The sequence below is a fragment of the Poecilia mexicana genome, unplaced genomic scaffold, assembly GCF_051168715.1.
Source record: "Poecilia mexicana isolate PSO_F unplaced genomic scaffold, ASM5116871v1 scaffold_6, whole genome shotgun sequence".
Taxonomy (NCBI): Eukaryota; Metazoa; Chordata; class Actinopteri; order Cyprinodontiformes; family Poeciliidae; genus Poecilia; species Poecilia mexicana.
Window position 1 is genome coordinate 33,702,265 of NW_028263375.1, and position 18,963 is coordinate 33,721,227.

The 18,963-nt window shown below is 39.5% G+C and overlaps 1 protein-coding gene across 2 annotated transcripts in view; it reads right to left on the bottom strand.

Moving 5' to 3' along the window:
- Nucleotides 1-1,844: 1,844 nt before the first annotated feature.
- The window catches only part of carmil2 (capping protein regulator and myosin 1 linker 2), a 61,291-nt gene continuing 44,172 nt past the window's right edge, over nucleotides 1,845-18,963 (bottom strand). The window contains exons 33-41 of one of the 2 annotated variants that reach the window (XM_088006658.1): nucleotides 15,826-16,666; nucleotides 14,900-15,004; nucleotides 13,610-13,646; nucleotides 8,790-8,858; nucleotides 8,375-8,613; nucleotides 6,540-6,675; nucleotides 5,736-5,825; nucleotides 5,552-5,638; nucleotides 1,845-5,463 (exon numbers count right to left, since the gene is read on the bottom strand). In XM_088006658.1, coding sequence (XP_087862784.1) covers nucleotides 4,997-5,463; nucleotides 5,552-5,638; nucleotides 5,736-5,825; nucleotides 6,540-6,675; nucleotides 8,375-8,613; nucleotides 8,790-8,858; nucleotides 13,610-13,646; nucleotides 14,900-15,004; nucleotides 15,826-16,666 — 2,071 coding nt within the window. In that variant the 3' untranslated portion in view covers nucleotides 1,845-4,996. Of the gene's footprint in view, nucleotides 5,464-5,551; nucleotides 5,639-5,735; nucleotides 5,826-6,539; nucleotides 6,676-8,374; nucleotides 8,614-8,789; nucleotides 8,859-13,609; nucleotides 13,647-14,890; nucleotides 15,005-15,825; nucleotides 16,667-18,963 lie in introns of both variants that reach the window. The other variant, XM_088006657.1, reaches the window with a different exon arrangement.

Here is an 18,963-nt window from a genome sequence, read left to right on the forward strand (position 1 = left end):
TATTTAAATATTTTATCTATGAATATATTCACACAAACATGCTTAGCTCAATATGGCTTATAAATGATAGTCCTTGGATCCATGTGAGTGTTTTTGTTTTGGTGTGTGAATATGTGGCGTCTCCTGACAGAGGATCTTCACATTCTTACCTTAATATTTAAATTTTGTTTCTGAGCCTGATTTCCACATGTGGGTCAGGAAGCTATTGGAGATCATGCCAGTGGTTTTACATAGTTTCCTCCCTTCTGTCACAGTGGTTTTACTCAAATCTCATACTTATTTTAAACTGCTGTGTTTTCTGTCTCACTGGGTTGATAACCCAGAGCGTGGGCCAACTTGCTCTAGTCATTAATTTGTCAGCCTATCTTATTATGTCCGGGAGCACTATCACAAGAAATGCTACATGCCACCATTCCTAAAAGTCCCCTGGAACTTCCCCCAGAGCCTGACAATTAAGTTGTCCACTATTCTCACAGAATACTGAGTTAATCTCAAGCGAGATTTCAACAAAAAGCTAACTCTGTCTCTTTACCACCTCATTGTCCCCAAGATTGCACCATGCAGCTCCTTCCTGGTGCCCCTGGTTCTGTTGCTCTGGATTCCATCTTGCAACACTGTTCCACTGTGACAAGCTGCTGGAAATGAAACCAACACCATCAGAACCCCTCACCCGTTCTCATCTTCACTTCTCTCCAGATCACCATATTCACCATCAGCAGTGTGAGCAACTCATCTCCTTCCTCTGCTCACATAATTGTTATAATTCTGCATACCTGAATTAATCACTCACCTCTTCCCCCACACCGGTTTCGCTTGCCTGCTGCTGCTCCACAGTTCTAGGTTCAATATGAGCTATTTTCACTTACCTCATCCACGTGGCTGTAATTGTGGCCTGCATCAGGGTCAAACTGGGGAATCATGACTCTGGATAAACTAAAATAACACTATTTATGAAATAACACTATTTATTAAATAAATACCGTATTTTCTGGACTATAAGCCGCACCCCAAAGTGTTTTTAAAAAACAGTAAACATATACATATAAGCCTCTGATATCTCTGCTGCTCCAGGTTTTCCATAACGATGCAGCAGCAGCAGAGGGGGGCGGACACCCAACATTTGAGTCACAACAGGTCAATTGAATATCACATTTATTACGGTTGAAAAAGAAAAAGTTGCCAAGTTTAGATTTAACTGAACTGATTACGGTAGTTTCCAAACGGTAACTGTAACAGTAAAAGTGCTGATCCTTCGTGTCTGCTACTAGCATGTGCTAAATGAAAATGGACGCCTTCTTCTTCTTCTTTAGATTTCAACTCCAGCTTGCATCCATTATTGTTGCACTACTGCCATCTATTGGATCCTAATATCTATTCCTCAAATTCTCATAATGATCCCAGTATTATTTAAAAAATGAAATATCTTCTTTTTCCCCTCAATGCTATTTAATTGATCAACAACATTCTCAAATTTCAATTCCCTACTAAAACCTAATTCCGTTTTAATGGGCACTTTCTTCTTTTATTTCCAGTTTTGACTTCCAATGATTCACTTCCTGCTAAAGAGCCCCCTGGTGGTTGAAGAAAAATCCACATATAAGCCTCAAGGTTCAAAGCTTAGGAAGAAAGTAGCGGCTTATAGTCCAGAAGATATGGTATATGAAAAAAAAAATCTAAATGCTCTCTGGTATTGTTCAGGGGGCCGGACCAAATGTGGAGGCGGGCTGGATCCGGCCTACAGGCCATAGTTTGGGGACCACTGCTTTAGCTTCTCATTAGATTATTGGTAACAAAAAATGGCAGAAACACCAGAATAATGGCAATAAAATGAAGTGGAACACATGTCAATACTTTTTTTTTTATTATTTGATAACAAGTATAGGCATAGATTTACACTCTGTTCAAACTAATTTGATTTATGCAGTTTTGTAAATATTCTGTACGTGCAAGTTAAAGAGAACATAACAGTTTAGAAAAATCCCACGTCGTTCCTCACAGCCGCCCTGAGAGTTTCAAAGCTAAATCACAATGTGGTGTTGGTATCTCACATAGCATCAGATGACACATAAAGACCTGGTGAACTACTGAGCTGGTGAAAAATCCCCCCTCATAAAATAATGACAATATGACTGGTGACAAAAATAAATCACAAATCTGACACCATTCCCATATAGGAACTGTACCAGGAACTTTCTTAGATCCTTTTGACTTTGAAGGAAATTACATAATGTAATCAACTTTTAACAACTGTTGCAAGCGATTTAATGCCTTCTCTTGAGACTGATGATTCAATCAAAAATTGATGGCACATATCAAACCTGGTCATCTCTACAACTAATTTGTTCCTTGTGCCTGACCTTTAATCAGTCTTTGTTCCTCATAAGTCATGTGTCTCCTGATGCCCTAAACTTGACCATTCTAATGTAATATTATGAATCATAAACATAGAGACTTGTATTGCTTACTTGTGGGTCTCTGAGGAGAGACGTATTCAAGAAAATCAACAGAAGGCAAAGGAGGACTTGAAGAGTTTCTAGCAGTGTCCCAATGATCACTATCAAACTTCGAGCATTTTTTTGTCCATTATGAATCTGTTGTGCAAGTGCTGGAGCATAATTGTATTAATAAGTTTTGAAATGCTCACATGTTTTAAAAATAGAGTTTTATTTGTTTAAAACAATATTTTATAAGTGTTTGCCTGAACTTAGCCTTTAGCTTTTCATGTATGGTTCTGCTGTGCAGACATAAGAAGCCCTACATTCGAAAAGGTAACTGTCTCAATGTCTTGTTTTAGAGCTAACAGCTAAATAAAAAAAGAAATTTTAAAACATCTCCATTCTCTACATGTCTATGCGTTCTGTGTGAGCATGTTGTGAGCATGTTCTTGTGAATTCATTTTTTGTTTTGGGGATCTTTGAATTTAACAATGCTGTTTTCTTCCAAGATGAAGATGAATGGTGAGCATTGCTCTTTTTGCGATATGAAATCTATTAAGAGAAAACCGAGAGACATTTCAAACCAATGTTTGATACTTCATGTAGAAAAGAGTTGCAACATTCCTTCATAGGCAAACTCTTGGTGACTTTAGGCAGTTAAACAACACATCAGTCTTCAGCCGGAGCCACTATGGATAATGTCTGCCTTTCCCTTCACTCTTACATTGACTACAGCACCAGCAGCTGCAGGCTCATGCTCCAGCCACACTGTGTTGTGTTTTCAGTTCAACTCTGTGATTAGCATGCACACAGAATGTAGGTTTGCATTTACAAAACACCAACTGAGTAATAAGGCTTCAGCTTAATGTACTCTGTCACTTTTACCTTTCCTCTTTGACTATTATGTTTAACAGAACCATGATTAAATAAGCTTATCAGGAATAAAGTGCTATTGAAGTCATAATCAAAACAATTATCTTACATTTTGCTTCTTTTAGTAAGAAAGTTTCTTTTTCACAACTAAAGCAATAAAACAGGTGAAAGTGAGATTTACTCTGCAACATGGACTTGATGCAGAGTCTATACAACAAATACTGAAGAAGTCAAATGGCACATTAGAATAATAACACAAAGTCAAATAAACATCTTTGTATCAAAAAGAATTATGAACACAAATGTTCATTGTTCACTTCATCTTAGGACTGTTATTTGTTCAGAATATATTGGTAGTAAGCAATGTACATGAATAATTTCTGTTCTAATCAATGTGAAGTGAACTTGGAACTAATTCTCATGAAGGATGAATTTCCGCACGACTGTCAATGTTCAGGTCTGCTGACAAAGACCTTTTATACAAACACAGAACTGTGAAACGGCAGGTGGAATGTAGCTATTCTGTGTTCAGAACATTCATTATTTTAAACTTTTCTTTCTCCAATTAATAGTTTTACAAGATTATTGTTAAACTTGCCCTCACTGTTTCTTAGTTCTTCATACAGGCTGTCGTATCAAAAATATATGTAGTTTATTTTTAGAAAGCTTCGTAGAAGACTATTCCATACTAAATGCTGGTTCAAAACATTGAGAAAAAAATGCCTGAATCTCTAGTTTATTAACATTGTTGAGACTGGAGTTGTTTTAACATAGCAAAATAAGACAAAATAAAAATAATAATAATGAAAAATAAATAAATAAAAACAGTAGCAATAGTTTGAAAACTATTTTTTGTTTCATCTGAGATAATAAGGAGTTATTTACTGCAGCCAATATTCTGATGAGTCATAATCATAATTCCCTGAACTATTCCATTGAAAAAAAATTTGCATAACAAAGGCAGTTCTTCAGCACTTTAGTTTTATAGGATTCCTGGTTAAATGCAGCTAGTACAGCAACCTGCTCATTTCCAGAAGATTAAAAACTAAAAGCAAACAAAATAATATAACCATCAAGTTCACCATAGGCACTGAAGCTTACTTTTAAATGTACAACAAGAAAGTGTGGGTAAAATGTGTAAATAAATATTTTTGACATGTGCTGAAATGTTGAAACACAAATATGTTGAATGAGTCTTAACTCAGTAAAAATCCATATTTAATGTTGTTAAAGGTCAGGTGACATAAAACCCAACATGCTAGTGGTTAAAAACTAGTTTGATAACAACATAGTAATAATAAAAAAATTATCTTATGTCAGAAGACAACCTGTCAGCAGCACCAACCCATTCAGTAGACACTCATTGGTGCATGCTAGCTAACTCCAGCTAACAGTTTGGCCTTTTGGTGAGAACAAGCAAAGACCGCACAAATCAAATCAGCAGAAACTGGATTTCAATAACAGAAATGAACATAATCTATGTTAGATTCATCCCTCCAGCCAAAAACATGCAAGAAGTTTATTCACCCCACGAATTAACTTGCCCACACTATGATGGGAAACACAATGATGCTGTTGAAAAACAAAAACAAAAGAGTAGGACATTCACATTACATGAGATTCCTACCTGCGTACTTCCTGACGTCAGTGATGTGACAGAGCTCTTCTAGGTCAGACTGTTGTGTGCATCAGTCAAACAGACAGGGCTCAGTTCTGAGCTCTGCTGGCTCGGCCATCTTTGTGTGCTGTGGGGAAAGTGCCTCTCCTTTCCCTTGTGGGTTATTACCCTGATCCAATGCGACAAATCTGTTTTTCTGGGAGGACGGGCTTATGCGGGATATCTCTGTGGATTTAGAGCCAACTGGCAACGTGTTGTGGACTTTTTCTTGCAATGGTGAGGAAGCTGAGATTCTGGTTGGACTCTTTCTCTCAGATGCAAGGTTTACAGGTAACTTTTCCACTTTCCTGGGTAGTATGGGAGGTCTCTCTATCACAGTAAAAGTCTTGTCAGATGCACTGCATCTGGGTACTTCTACCTCTTGTGAAAGTAGCTGCTTGGTTGGAGGCACTGTATCTCCACAGCTTGCTTGTCCTCTCTCTGCCTCCTGTTCATCTATCTGACTCTTGACCTTCTTTTCATCATCTGGCTTGTTTGCTGTGGGGATGAACACCAGGCACACAGATGAAAACATTAAATGACTGATGAGAAGAAAAAACAAACAAAAACGGCTCATCAACTGTACCATGTGTTTCATCTTCTTTGCAGGAGGGCAGATCCCAGCGGTTGCCCCGGAAACGGATGGGTGACTTCTGTAATACAGCCTTGAGTTCTAAAAGACATCAAAATTCAAAGTTAATTTTTGATGTAATTACCATGGAATGTAAAACAAGGATATAATATTTATGTTATGAAAACCATAACTCTACCTTGCGTCATGGTCAGTGCCTCCTCATGGACAGATACAGCTCTACGCTGTGGGAGGGGCTTCAAGTGTTGGCGTAGCTTAGGAAGACTCTCTGAAAGAACAACAATAAAAACCATCCAAAAATGATCTTTCTCTCTGATAGAGGAGTCAAAAGAATAAACGAAAGAGCTGGAGGTGAACCAACGAGCTCTCACAGCAGTCTAGGAAATAGCAGGTACAGTTTTCCCATGAGAAAATGAATAATCCACTCAACCACAATGGCTTTTATGTACAGTCACTGAGCAGGACTCCAGTACTGAAGAAAAAGCACATTGATGCTTGTTTAATATTTGCAGCAGAGCACTTGGATAACCAAATGAAATGCTAGAAGTATAAAGTCTTGTCAGATGAGGTCAAAGTTGAATTCTTTGGTTGCCGATGGACAGACCATGTTTGGGGGAATATTGAAAGAAAAATGAAAGGAGAAATGTAGATGGGCATCTATGTTAGGAATCTGAAGGTGAAACTAGTGTGAATTTCTAAGCAAGACAATTGGCCCAAACATGCAGCCATTATAAACAAAATAAAACTGACAAATTTCTGTTGGTATGTTCAGTACTGATTCTCTTTGTTCCTCCAATTCAGAACCCGTAATTTCATTTGTGGACTATTACGCTTTGATTTTCCTGCATGTGTGAATTGCTTGAGTTGTTTCAATATTTGATGTGACTAGTACATCATCAGTAACATAAGTAATATGTTTACCATAAAAAAAACGTTGATATTTTGAAACTTTATTTTATACTCTGTGTGTATTTAAGCATACCCTCAGTGACAGATTGTACTTTCTCGTTGCGATCTGATGCGCTGTCTTCTCTGTGAGATTTTGGGGCTGAAGAATGAAGTTCCTTCCTTGGAGACAGGGGGGGGATTTCACCCTGCACACCGTCCCTGCTGCCATTCTAGAAATGAGGGTCAGAATAAGTGGACTGTAATACATTTAGACAACAGTTTGAAGGAGTTGCAGGGGAATAAAACAATTTAAATCATTTTTTTATGTTCAGAAAATATCAATAATAATATTGATAAAATTTAATGGGATTTGTACATATACACAATACAGGCCTAACAGGCAGGTGGGGTCACTATTGTTTAAACATGTTTACAAGATTGAGAAAACACTGAGACCAGTTGTGTGAACTTGTTGTCTTGTTTGAACTTGTACAATGTAAGAACAATGAAAAATTGTTAGTTTTTTTAGTTAGTTCTAGTTGTTTATTCCTGTCATTTCTGCTGCCTTGTATCAGGACCCTCTCTCCACTCTCTCTGCTACTTGCCTCCCATTTGCATATACATCCTTATCTTCTGCTTCCCATGTTCCTTGTCAAATTTCATGTTAGCCCCTGAGTTCTGCATCACTCATTCATTTTGTGTTACTAATTATTAAATTTGTACACAGTAAATGTTCACAAACCAGAGACAACCACAACAGCTTGGCACCTGCTCCTCACCTTGCCACCAGCTTAGGTACTTGACCACATTCTGGTTTGAGATGGCATCCCACTCCTTAACCAGCCAGAAAGGAATGAGAGAGGTTATCTACAGGTCAGGTCTACAGTTAGCCTTTCTACTCCCATATTCTAATAAAGCCTGGTCCATGGGAAAGAGTTCTGACATCTTGTAGTGAGAGTGATTACCATTGGTTGCAGGATCTCATCTTGAGTACATTCCAGATTGTCTCCAAATAGCACAAGCCTTGTTTTTTTCATTGAAGGAGATATTATCTCAAACCATGATAGTAATAGAACCAAAAGCTGTTTTGCTGTTTGGCATTCTTAATCCCATTGACGGTCCACACCTCCAGACCACCTGTCAATTACACCAGGTTCCAGTCCCTCCCTCTGTCTCAGTCATTGTGTATTGGGCAAGACACTTCACCCACCCTGCCTGCTTGTCGCTGGCACCGGTGCATGGTAGCCTCACCTCCGTCAGACTGCCTCAGGGTAGTGGTAGCTACTGTCCAGTAGCTTGCCACCATCAGTGTGTGTCTGAATGGGTGCATGTAGTGTGAAGCTCTTTGTGGTCCTCTGGACTTGATAAAGAGCTACACAAGTACAGACCATTTTATCATTTATTGTATATCTATTCTATGTGCTAACGAACAATTTCTGTCTAATTTAGAATCTGTTTGACAACAAAAATATTTTTTTCTATAATTGTAAAAACAATATCAGTCAACGTCCGTACAAACTTGTATTTCCCTTTTCATTAAGTGATAAAACAAATGCTAACTCAGTCACATCACTGTGCATCTGCCTTATATAGTAGTGCTGCTTTTGGTAAATAAGGCTAGAGAACATGTGAAACTTTGACCCAGCCTTACACATAGTTATACGAATGCTACTCAGATGTTGCAGCAATGAGACAATGACATTACTTAATGTCCTGTGATGTTCTGCAGACTCTCTGTCACTTCCCCTGTGTCACTTACCCCCTCTCTCTCTCTTTTTCTCTCTCTCTTCCCTCACATCTGCAACCCATAACTCATCAACCTCGGTCTTTTGTGAGGATCTTGAATTTTGATTGAATTGATTGAATATAGGTTTCCATTTGTTCTATTTTTGTAATGATAAGAATTGTCCGTTCTGATTGGTGCGTTACCTGCTCAGTTTCCATTGGCCTGCCATCATGTGTGTGGGCTGTAAGATGGACCTGCTCTGTTGAGCTGGTGAAAGCAGGAGCAGAGGAGGGGCGAGCAGCTGGGATGGGTGGGGGGAGTTTGGCTGCTAAGGAAGGTTTGGGGGGCAGGGGACCCATGATGCACTCAGGAAGGGCAGGCTTTGGGTAAAGCAGTTCTGGTCGGTTGGAGTCTTGCACTCTCAGAGGATGTCTGGACTCAGCTATAAACAAAAGTTGAAAGTGAAATGATACAGAATCACTGAATGTATAAATGTTTAGCAGCCATTGTGACTGCTAAAGGACAGCAGTAAACCTGCTCAGGATTTTTACCCTGACTCTCCAGCGCAACAAAAAGTCTCCAAACAGAATGAAACTGATTAGACTCTGGCATTTGTACCTCTTGAAGTGGACATTATTCTGGACTTGATGTCTTTGGGAGGTAGTTCTGGTTTGTTTAGGATAGCACCTTAGGGACAGAAACAGAAGACAATGCAACATATGACAAGGTCATCTAAACCAGTGTTTTTCAGCCTTTTTTGAGCCAAGGTACATTGTTTTAATTGAAAAAATCACGAGGCACACCACCAACCAAAAATGTAAACAAAGATACTCTGTAGCCACCTATATTACATATATAGTCATTCTTATCAAAGTGTCTTGAATAGGAATCAAATAAACACAAACATTTATTTTTATCATATTTTACATTTCTTATTTCAAATTGCACTTAACATGTCCACTTCAAAAGTACACTTGAACAGTGCCACAACACTGTCGTGTGTGATGCCTGAATGTAGTAACATTCATGCATCACTAATTATCTTGTTTTGATGTAAAATGTTCTGTACTTACTGCCATCTAGTGATAATAAAATTACATGATTACGCCGCTAGTCACTACTACAGCAAAGACACTCAAAGATGGCATTATTTGCAGATAATTAATTAGTTTTCAAAAAATCTTTTAAGACCAATTACCGTACTTTCCGGACTATGAGCGCACCATACTATAAACCGTACCTTCAAATTTTTTGAATCCCCCTATCCTCCTGGAAACTTACCACGGGCTTCGGGGAGAGGGGGAGGCACAGCGACTGTTTACAAACAGGACTACAGATGTAAGCAGTGTTTTCTACAGACGTCTTTCCCCAGCTTTGAGTTTACGGCATTTGAGATGAGACACGTAAACCCAGTTTTCTGTGCTGTCGTTTACCGGCCCCCCAAATATAATAAGGATTTTATAAGCGACTTCTCTGACTTTTTATCTGGGATTATAACTAACTATGAACATGTTCTTATTGTTGGAGACTTCAATATACACGTGTGTTGTCCTGATAAACCTCTGGTAAAGGACTTTTTAAGCCTTCTGGACTCTTAATCTGGTGCAGGCCGTATCCAGCCCAACACATGAGCACAGACACACACTGGACCTGGTTATTTCCTGAGGTCTGCCTGTGACTAACCTGGAAAGCTGTGGCTCTGTGTTCTTGGATCACCTGCCTGTTTTATTCAGTGTCAGTTTGACACCTACTGCAGTTAAAACTCGTGCTGCTGTTCGGCGCTGTCAGATTATTAATGCTTCCACTGCCACTCAGTTCTCTACTGCTTTTCTTCAGCTCTGTGGATCATCTGACTTCCTCTACTCTGATACAGAAGAGCTCTGGTCCTGGTTCTATTCTTCCTCCCAAACCATCCTGGACTCGGTTGCTCCATTAAAAACCAGGCAGCCAAAGGTTAAACCTGAGCCTTGGTTTAATGACAGAACTCGTGCTGTCAGGAAGGAATGTCGCCGTGTTGAACGCAGGTGGAAAAAGGATAAATTACAGGTTACTTTTCAAATTTTAAAATACTGTTGGCATCTCTACCAGAGCACAGTTAAAGAGGCAAAAAGGGAATATTTGGCAAATATCATTTTCTCAAACAGCCATAACCCACGTGTTTTATTTAACACCAATGACTCTGTGCTTAATATTCCACAGAATGCCTGTTTGGAAGCTTCTCCTGAAATGTGTGATAATTTTCTGTGTTTTTTTTATTAAAAAGGTTGGTAGTACCAGGGCTCGTATTACAGCTCCTGACCCCTCTGTTTCGGTCCCTTGCTCTGCTGCTTTCACTCAGTTTGAGCCTGTGACTGTCTCACTTTTAGAGGACGCGGTTGGCCATATTAAACCATCAGGTTCCCCCCGTGATCACGTCCCTCCACAGCTTTTTAAAGATATTTTATCTAGCATAGATAAAATGTTCTTGCAAATATAAATAGCAGTCTGTCCTCAGGTGTGGTCCCTGCTAGTTTTAAACATGCAGTAGTGCAGCCACTGCTTAAAAAACCTGGCCTTGATCAAACTGTTCTGGCTAATTATCGGCCTATTTCGAAGCTGCCTAAGGTTTTAGAAAAAATTGTGTACTGTCAGCTGAAACAGTTTTTAGATGAGAATGGCATTCTGGAGGTTTTTCAGTCAGGTTTTAAAACTCTTCATAGCACAGAATCTGCTTTAATAAGAGTTTTTAATGACATCCTTCTTGCATGTGATTCTGGTAATTATGTTGTTCTGATTTTACTTGACCTAACTGCTGCCTTTGATACAGTAGACCACAACATTTTAATATCGCGATTACAGCATATTGTAGGTATTGGTGGCAATGTTCTTAAATGGTTCAGGTCTTACCTGGAGGAGAGACCAATTTCAGTCAAAATTAGTGACTCTGAATCATCTGCTGCTTCAATGCCTTATGGTGTCCCGCAGGGCTCAGTTCTGGGCCCACTGCTTTTCTTTCTTTATTTACTGCCTCTGGGTTCTATCCTCAGGAAACATGGGATTTAATTTCATCGTTATGCTGACGATTGCCAGATTTATTTGCCTCTGAAGCAGAAGGATGTACATTCTATCAAACAACTCCTGGCATGTCTAGGTGATATAAAAGCTTGGTTGGCCTTGAACTTTTTAAATTTTAATGAAAAGAAAACAGGTGATGGTGTTTGGACCCAGAGGCTCCTGTGAGTCCTCCTCTGTTGACCTGGGACCCTTGGAGGTATATTTTAAACCTGTTATTACAGATTTTGGTTTTAAGGTGGACAGTGATTTTAAATTGGACAGCCAAATCAGAGCCGTGGTTAAGTCCAGCTTTTATCATTTAAGGCGATTGGCATCAGTGAAATCTTTTCTTTCCAGGCAGCATTTTGAAACAGTGATCCACGCTTTTATTTCGACTCGACTGGATTACTGTAACTCACTTTATCTGGGAGTCAGTCAGTCGCTGGTCTCACTTTTGCAGCTGGTTCAGATGCTGCTGTACAACTGTTGACAGGAACTCGAAAGAGGGAACATGTGACCCCTGTCCTGGCCTCACTTCACTGGCTGCCTGTATATTTTAGGATTCATTTTAAAATTCTTATGTTTGATTTTAAATCACTACATAATCTTGCCCCGGCTTACCTCTCTGAGCTTCTTCACCCCTACATACCTTATCGGTCTCTCAGGTCCGCAGATCAGCTGCTCTTGGAGGTGCCGAGACCAAGAAGGAAGCTCAGAGGGGACAGGGCTTTCTCTGTCAGGGGCCCCAAATTATGGAACAACTTGCCTTTGCAGGTCAGAGAGGCCCCTTCACTGTCCACTTTTAAAGCTCGTCTTAAAACCCATCTATTTTACTTGGCTTACAACTCCAGCGGGATCTAGTTTTAAATTGTATGTTTTTGTTTTTAAACTGTATTTTATGTTTTTTTTATTGTTATGTTGTGTTTTGATGTACAGCACTTTGTATCAGCTGTGGTTGTTTTAAAGTGCTTTATAAATAAAGTTGGTATGGTATGGTATGGTATCAGCCGCACCGGGCTACAGGCCGCTGGTATCTCTGCCGCTCTCGGTTTCTCATAAGGAGCCAGCAGAGGGCAGCAGAGAGCTGCGTCCTAATAACTGCTGGATATATTAAGTACGCAGTTCTCCGTCTCCAAATCCGGTTTTGTTCACGCCGAGTTTACGTGCAGCGGCTTTATTTCCCTCCTGTACTGCCAGATCAACACTCCTCAACTTAGAAGCTGCATAATATGAGTTTGAAAACATTTCTCCGTCGTGCCTGCTGCTAGCATGTGCTTGTTCCAAATCAAAATTAGCATGTTCTTCTTTGATTTCCAATTTTGACTTCCAATGATTCACTTCCTGCTAAAGAGCCCCCTGGTGGTTGAAGAAAAATCCACATGTTCAAAGTGTAGGAAAAAAGTAGTAGTTTATAGTCCGGAAAATACCGTAGGTGAAATTGGATAATTTCCACAGCACACCTGACGATCACTCATGGTACACTAGTGTGCCGCGGCACAGTGGTTGAAAAACACTGATCTAAACATGACATTGAGAAACAATTCATCTAACCTAAATCTGTAGCTTCTAAGTTACTGTCATTCAGTGTAATGACTCCAAAGGGCAGTTTAGTCTGGAGCTCATAGCCACTATATGTAATGCTTATGTTGCTTATAAATAAAATCACTCTATTCACAGTCAGACAGCAATAAAGAAGGGTGAACAAATTAAAATAGTACATGAGGCTATTTCAATTTATCTGCTCACAGAAGCTGAAGCTGTCCAGTTTCATCCATGTTGAAAGTAGTGGGATAAGACCTGAAACTTTACACTGTGGAAAGTAAACTAGGTGTACTGACACACAGTCACAGCTAAAACATGAAACACAGAAGACCCTTAGGATAGATAAAGCAGAGTAATGTGTTAGAATAGCCTAGTCAAAGTCAAGTTCGAGATCCAATTCTGAATATGAGGGAAAATTACTGTTCATTAACACTCTCCATCTAAAATTCCCAAACTATTTTGCTATAAGAGACCTGGTCTGAAATAGTGCAAATCCGATCATTTTGATAAAATAAATAAATAAATAAAATGTTACGGTTCCACTGAAACCCAGCTCGATGTAAACAGGGCCTAAATGTCCAACACTGGTAAGAAATACAGTAAAAGAAAGGTAGCTCAACAAGTAATGACTCCGAAGGGCAGTTTAGTCTGGAGCTCATAGCCAAAGAGAAATCACCTAGATACGATTGTAAACATGCAAAAAGCAGGCAGTGAATTTTTGAAGTGATATTTTTTCTTAAAATATAAATATGTAAAAATATTTGTTTTTCTTTTAACAAAACTGATGCTCCATTTAAATACTTTTATCTTCTGAATATGATTTTCCATCAGAAATGGAATCTGCCAGTAATGTGTAAACTTACCTTCAGAGGTGGCTTTTCTCAGCTCTTCGTCTTTATTCTGTAACAGACACATTAAACAACATCATTTTAACACTAGGACTACTCTACAGAACACTCTCATCAGAACCCTGCAATCTGTAAGATACTAAATTAGGAAAAAGTCTGCTTCTCTCACTGTACAACTGCAGGAGCTGATGAAGGAGCCCTGCTTTTCCACTGTGCACAATTTTAGATGGAGAGTGTTAATTAGCTTAAAGAACTGAACATTCTTTCAAGGGCATGTGAACCAGAAATTTTAATCAAGAAATCTGTGGGTACTCTCTGGGGGTCAAAAATAATCACAGGAACAGTGTAATGAGTGTTTCTTTAGAACTTGTGGAACTGACAGCTCTTCTCAACATTTAAATGACAACTTCAGGCCAAATAATCACAAGCATCATGCAAATAAAGTTGTTATAGTCTGACATATAACTGGAAGATTGAAATAAGAAGAACCATTTAATTTAAGGTAAATTAAGGTTTGGGAAAATGTGCATAAAAGAAAAAAAAAAAAACGTGCCAGAGGTTGTGTCCACACTAGGGGTGCGCCATATCGCCTTGTTTATGGTAATACCAGTGACTTTTTTGACCCTGGTGAAAAAATTTATATTGCGATATCAAATGATGATGCCATTTAATCGAGCCTTACCTGTACAATAACCAAGAGCCCAGACCCTCTGTATGAAGCAAATAGTGTATGACAAAGGGCTGGTTTTTACCAGGCTAGTCCTTCCCTTATTGTAGATATCAACAAGATTCAGTCCAGTTCAGACTGTTGACCAGATAACCAGCTGACTAACTTCTTTGTTTTAATGCAATATTAATTTTTTCACCAGTGTCAAAAAATCTAATGGTATTCCCGTAAATAAGATGATATGGCATACTCCTAGTCTACACACACATACACGCACGCACGCACATGTTTGTGTTGCTATCTTTGTGGGGACTTTCCATTGACTTCCATTCATTTCTACAACCTAAACCTGACCTTTACCCTTTTCCTAACCCTAACCATCACATACCTAACCCTAACCAAAACTCAATTCATACCTTAGCCCTAAATCTGACCCCTGACCCAAAAACAGGGTTTCCCCTCGTGGGGACCAGGCTCTGGTCCCCACAAGGAGCAATTGGTCCCCACAACGTAGTATATGTCAGGAAAATCGTCCCCACAAGGTATTACAAACAAACACACACACACACACACGCACATACACGCATGCACACACACACACTGACACACACACTGACACACACTCCTACCCTGTCTACCTGGCACATCTTGGTTTCAGCAGGTGGAGTTTTGGACACTCCCATTCTGTGCAGCATCACCTGAAGCCTCTGTTCAAAGCCAGGTGCACCATCAGATGCATGTTTCTGAAAAGCAGAGAGCACAAATATGTTCATATGAATGTTATTCCACAAAAGCATCACATGCATCAAACTGGCAACACACTGCAGAGGTGCTTAAAATGTAGCATCTGACTTAAGTAGATTCATTGCGTAAAGCCAACACATGTTTAGATGTTCTTGCACTTCTTATTTGCTGCACCATCATTGAGATCCCCTCTAGCTCTGCAGTATAAAGTAGAGTAGAACGTAGGGTTAACATTGGAGAAAAATTAAGTAATTGAGAATGTGAAAAGAAAGCTAATCATCATCAAGCCTAGTTTGGTTTTAAGAAATCTAAATGAAGTACAGTCAAGCCAAGTTTAACTAATCCTTGCCAAGTGCATGCTCACCTCCCTTGGTAGACCACATGGTTGATCACAGATTCCCTGATGCTAACAGTGAGCTTCTTACCTCACTTTATTGCACTTAAGTTAAATAATAGTGGAAGTTTCTGGAGCCTTGCAACCCTAATGAGTATGAAACTGTTTACAAGCCAGATTTAATCTGCCACGTCTGCTGATAAGTGGAACTGAACACAACTAAAACATCTTGGACATGCACACACTAACAGACTCCTGGCTGCAGTATTGCTGCAGCAATAAAACAGATAAATTCATGAAAAATATTCATTGATGTCCAAGTTAAAGGGTGAAATTCCACTTCAACATCATTTCCATTGATTTAAATTACCCTTGTTTTTGTTTTTTTTGAACCAGTGTTGTGCATCTGTTATAATGTGAACCATCATCTTTGTACTCCAATAAATATACATGACATTGGTGACCTTAGTGTGTTGTCAGACTGACCTTATTGGGTGTATTATCCTTGTCATCTGGCTCTATTCCTGTCAGCAGTATGAGACTCTGGCTCTTGTTTTCTCTCAGTCTTTTGGTCACCTTGTGTCTCCTCTCCACATATGATGGAGCTTCTGGCTCAGGTGGTGTTGTAATGACTGCAGGAGTGGTGCTGAGGTGTGGTGGTACAGGAACTGCTGCTTGCTCCGGTTCAGAAAGCACAAAGGTGGTGAGTTTGGGGTTTGTTGTGATGGTGGGGTAGGAAGGAGTCATCTCACTGGATTGTGTTGTGCTTAATGACTCAGCGGGGTTTACCGTTTCCCTCACAACGTCTGCAAGATAGCGACCGGGGGCGGCAGTTCCTTCTGTAGTAGTGGCATCATTATAAATGTTAGCATCCTCCTCTGTCTCCTTCTCTCTTTCCTTCTCCCTCTCCTTGTTTCTTTCCCTGTCTCTGTCCCTGTCTTTAGCCTCTCGGAGGGGTCGAATGAGATCTGCAATGGAGGTCCTTTTGACCTTGACCCCTTCAGCTCCATGTCCTCCATCTCCACTGCCTGTCTTGGCAGCACGGCCTGCTCGAGCCCTCTTGAAGGCGAAGAAATCACCAAACTTTTTCTTTATATTTTTTGTAGGAATTGTGGTGGTGGAGGAACAAGTTGTGGATGGGAAGGTGGTAGATGAGGAAAGGGAGTGAACATTAATGGATGGAAGGGAGGTGTCAGTAGATGTGGCAGAGGGAGAGATGATGGGAGTGGTGGTAGATGGAGTGATGTCAGACGGAGTGGAAAAAGGGGTGGAACTTGGCACTGTGGGAAGGATTTGGGCAGGGTTTGACTCCTCCCATCGGCCTTTTCTGCAGTGGGGAGACAGCAGAAAGAGCAACAGAAGAAAGGAGACACTCAGTACTACAACTACTGGTTCAAGAACCAAGTAACATGCTCTACTCCGGTTCACAAAACTAATACTCATGCAAATGGCAGACAAAGCAAAATCAACTCTCAGAGATCAGAATGTTTTGTCTCAGGAGAAGCAAGACTTGTAGTGTGTCACGTCTAGAAGCCACACAGCAGATTGGCCATTTGGACCAATTAGTTACTGTTCTTGGTATCACATGTAAGGAGTTTAAATTTACCTGCTTTCTTGAATAAAACCAACTGTGCATGACTACAGCATGTACACATTAGTGGAAAGAACAGATCACATATGTGGTCCATAGTATAATCACGAGTAAGGATATTCTGACTAGGTGTCATTTAGAAATATACTGTGACTTCGGTTGGTCAACACTAACTGATGACTGGACAGTTGGAAATGAAACAAATCCAGCCTTTTTCCGATCACTGAACACACCATATATAAGCTCCACCACATCAAGCAGAAAAAGCTCTTTGGTGTGGAGCCTGTTGCTGATGGATGAAGATTCAGTTTAACTGTTTTCATTGTCATGGAGGTATTCAAAGATGATGTCAAAACAAACACTAGTCTGCTATTCATTCAAGCTGTGAGGGAGTGAGAGAGAGCAAGACTTGCAGTTAATAACAGGAGGGCTGATTGTAGCACAGTAAAACTGCTGCTTTCCCTTTTTGACTTTTCAACCTCAGCATTAGGCTGTTTTTGGAAGTCAGTGCATCTCTAGGTTTGTTATCTAAAAACTAGATTAATGTGTTACTTCTTTCATTGAAAGAATTTATCAATATTATATCCATCTCCAATATTCATTTTTGCAAAACTTGTTATATTTTTCTAGGCTTTTAATTCATGTATTCATGCTGTGAGCACTGCCATGTCATGATTTCATGACGCATGAAATCATGACACTACATTTAGTAAGTTTTAAAAAACTAGAATCCTTTAACACAGGGACATTCACATCACAAACATCAAATGTGATCAATGACTGAAATCAATGACAAAGTCCTGTGAGAGGAGATTAGAGGGTAGTGACCAGGGGTTAGGGGATGACAGGAGGACAATGGAGGACATTCAGATCAACAGAAGGGGAGCTAATCAACAAGCAGCCACCTGTCACATGTTCACTTCAAACATCCTTCCGGGTCATGACAGTAATATCCACATTCAGAAACCCTAAATATCCCACTGAGGAACTTGCTTAGGCATTTTGGAATGAACTATGCAAACATCATTAACACAGTTGGAGCATCAACTAGAAATGATCAACTAATTGACTGCATTCACACTTAAAAACTACAGATAAGTCTGATATATGTTATACTGAATAATGAGTATGACTCCTTTATATCAAAGTCAAAGTCACATATTTATTGAATGCAACTTTGTGGTTTCAACTTTTGACCCACATTCCACAAAAGAACAATTTAAAACAACCCATATGTTTTTCTTGTAGAGAAGTACATCCTTTGTTGTCTTTCTTGCCCTTTGTCAAAAGTCTTGGGCAGACTATATGTGCAGTTGCACTTACACTCTCCTACTGCCCATGCCAAGCAACCGATGCCCCTAGTGGCAACATGAGTTTAAAGTCCTCAATAGGAGACAGTTCTAGTGCAAGTTAATTTGAGTCTGGGCAAAAATTTGCCCAAAGAGGCAAATAACCTATCTGCATGAAATAAAAATTCACCTTGTTTCTACATAGTGTTCTAGAATGAAACAAAAATGGTAAGTAAAGCCACAAAGTTATCAAAACACAGTATTTATGTCACAGCAAAAACTCTGCAATAAACTGCACTCCTGAAATAAAGTGCCCCTCTTTTGTGTTTAATGCAGAGTTTCAGAGTTGGGAAAGTACCTGAACATAGAGAGGCATTGCTTGTATCCATTATTGTCATATACAACAAATATAAATATGTCATTATGCTTTCTTATACAATGTTAATAAAGGAATTCAACAGAGTTGTTTTAAAATGCAATCATGCAAATACACAAAGTTTGATATTGTAAATAAATGCAATTGAGTTTAAAAAAGGGGGCTCATTATTTCTAAAATGCATCAGAATGCTTAAACCGAAAACAATTCAGATAGTTTGGTCCATGTGCTAAAAACCTGAGCAAGTAGCTAATAGGTAAAGATTGGAAAGTCAACATTTCTCCCACTTCACCAACAACTTCTGTTTAGAGCTCTATCACTGTCTCTCATCTCAGTCACCCACCATGATTAATAGTTTCAAAGTAACA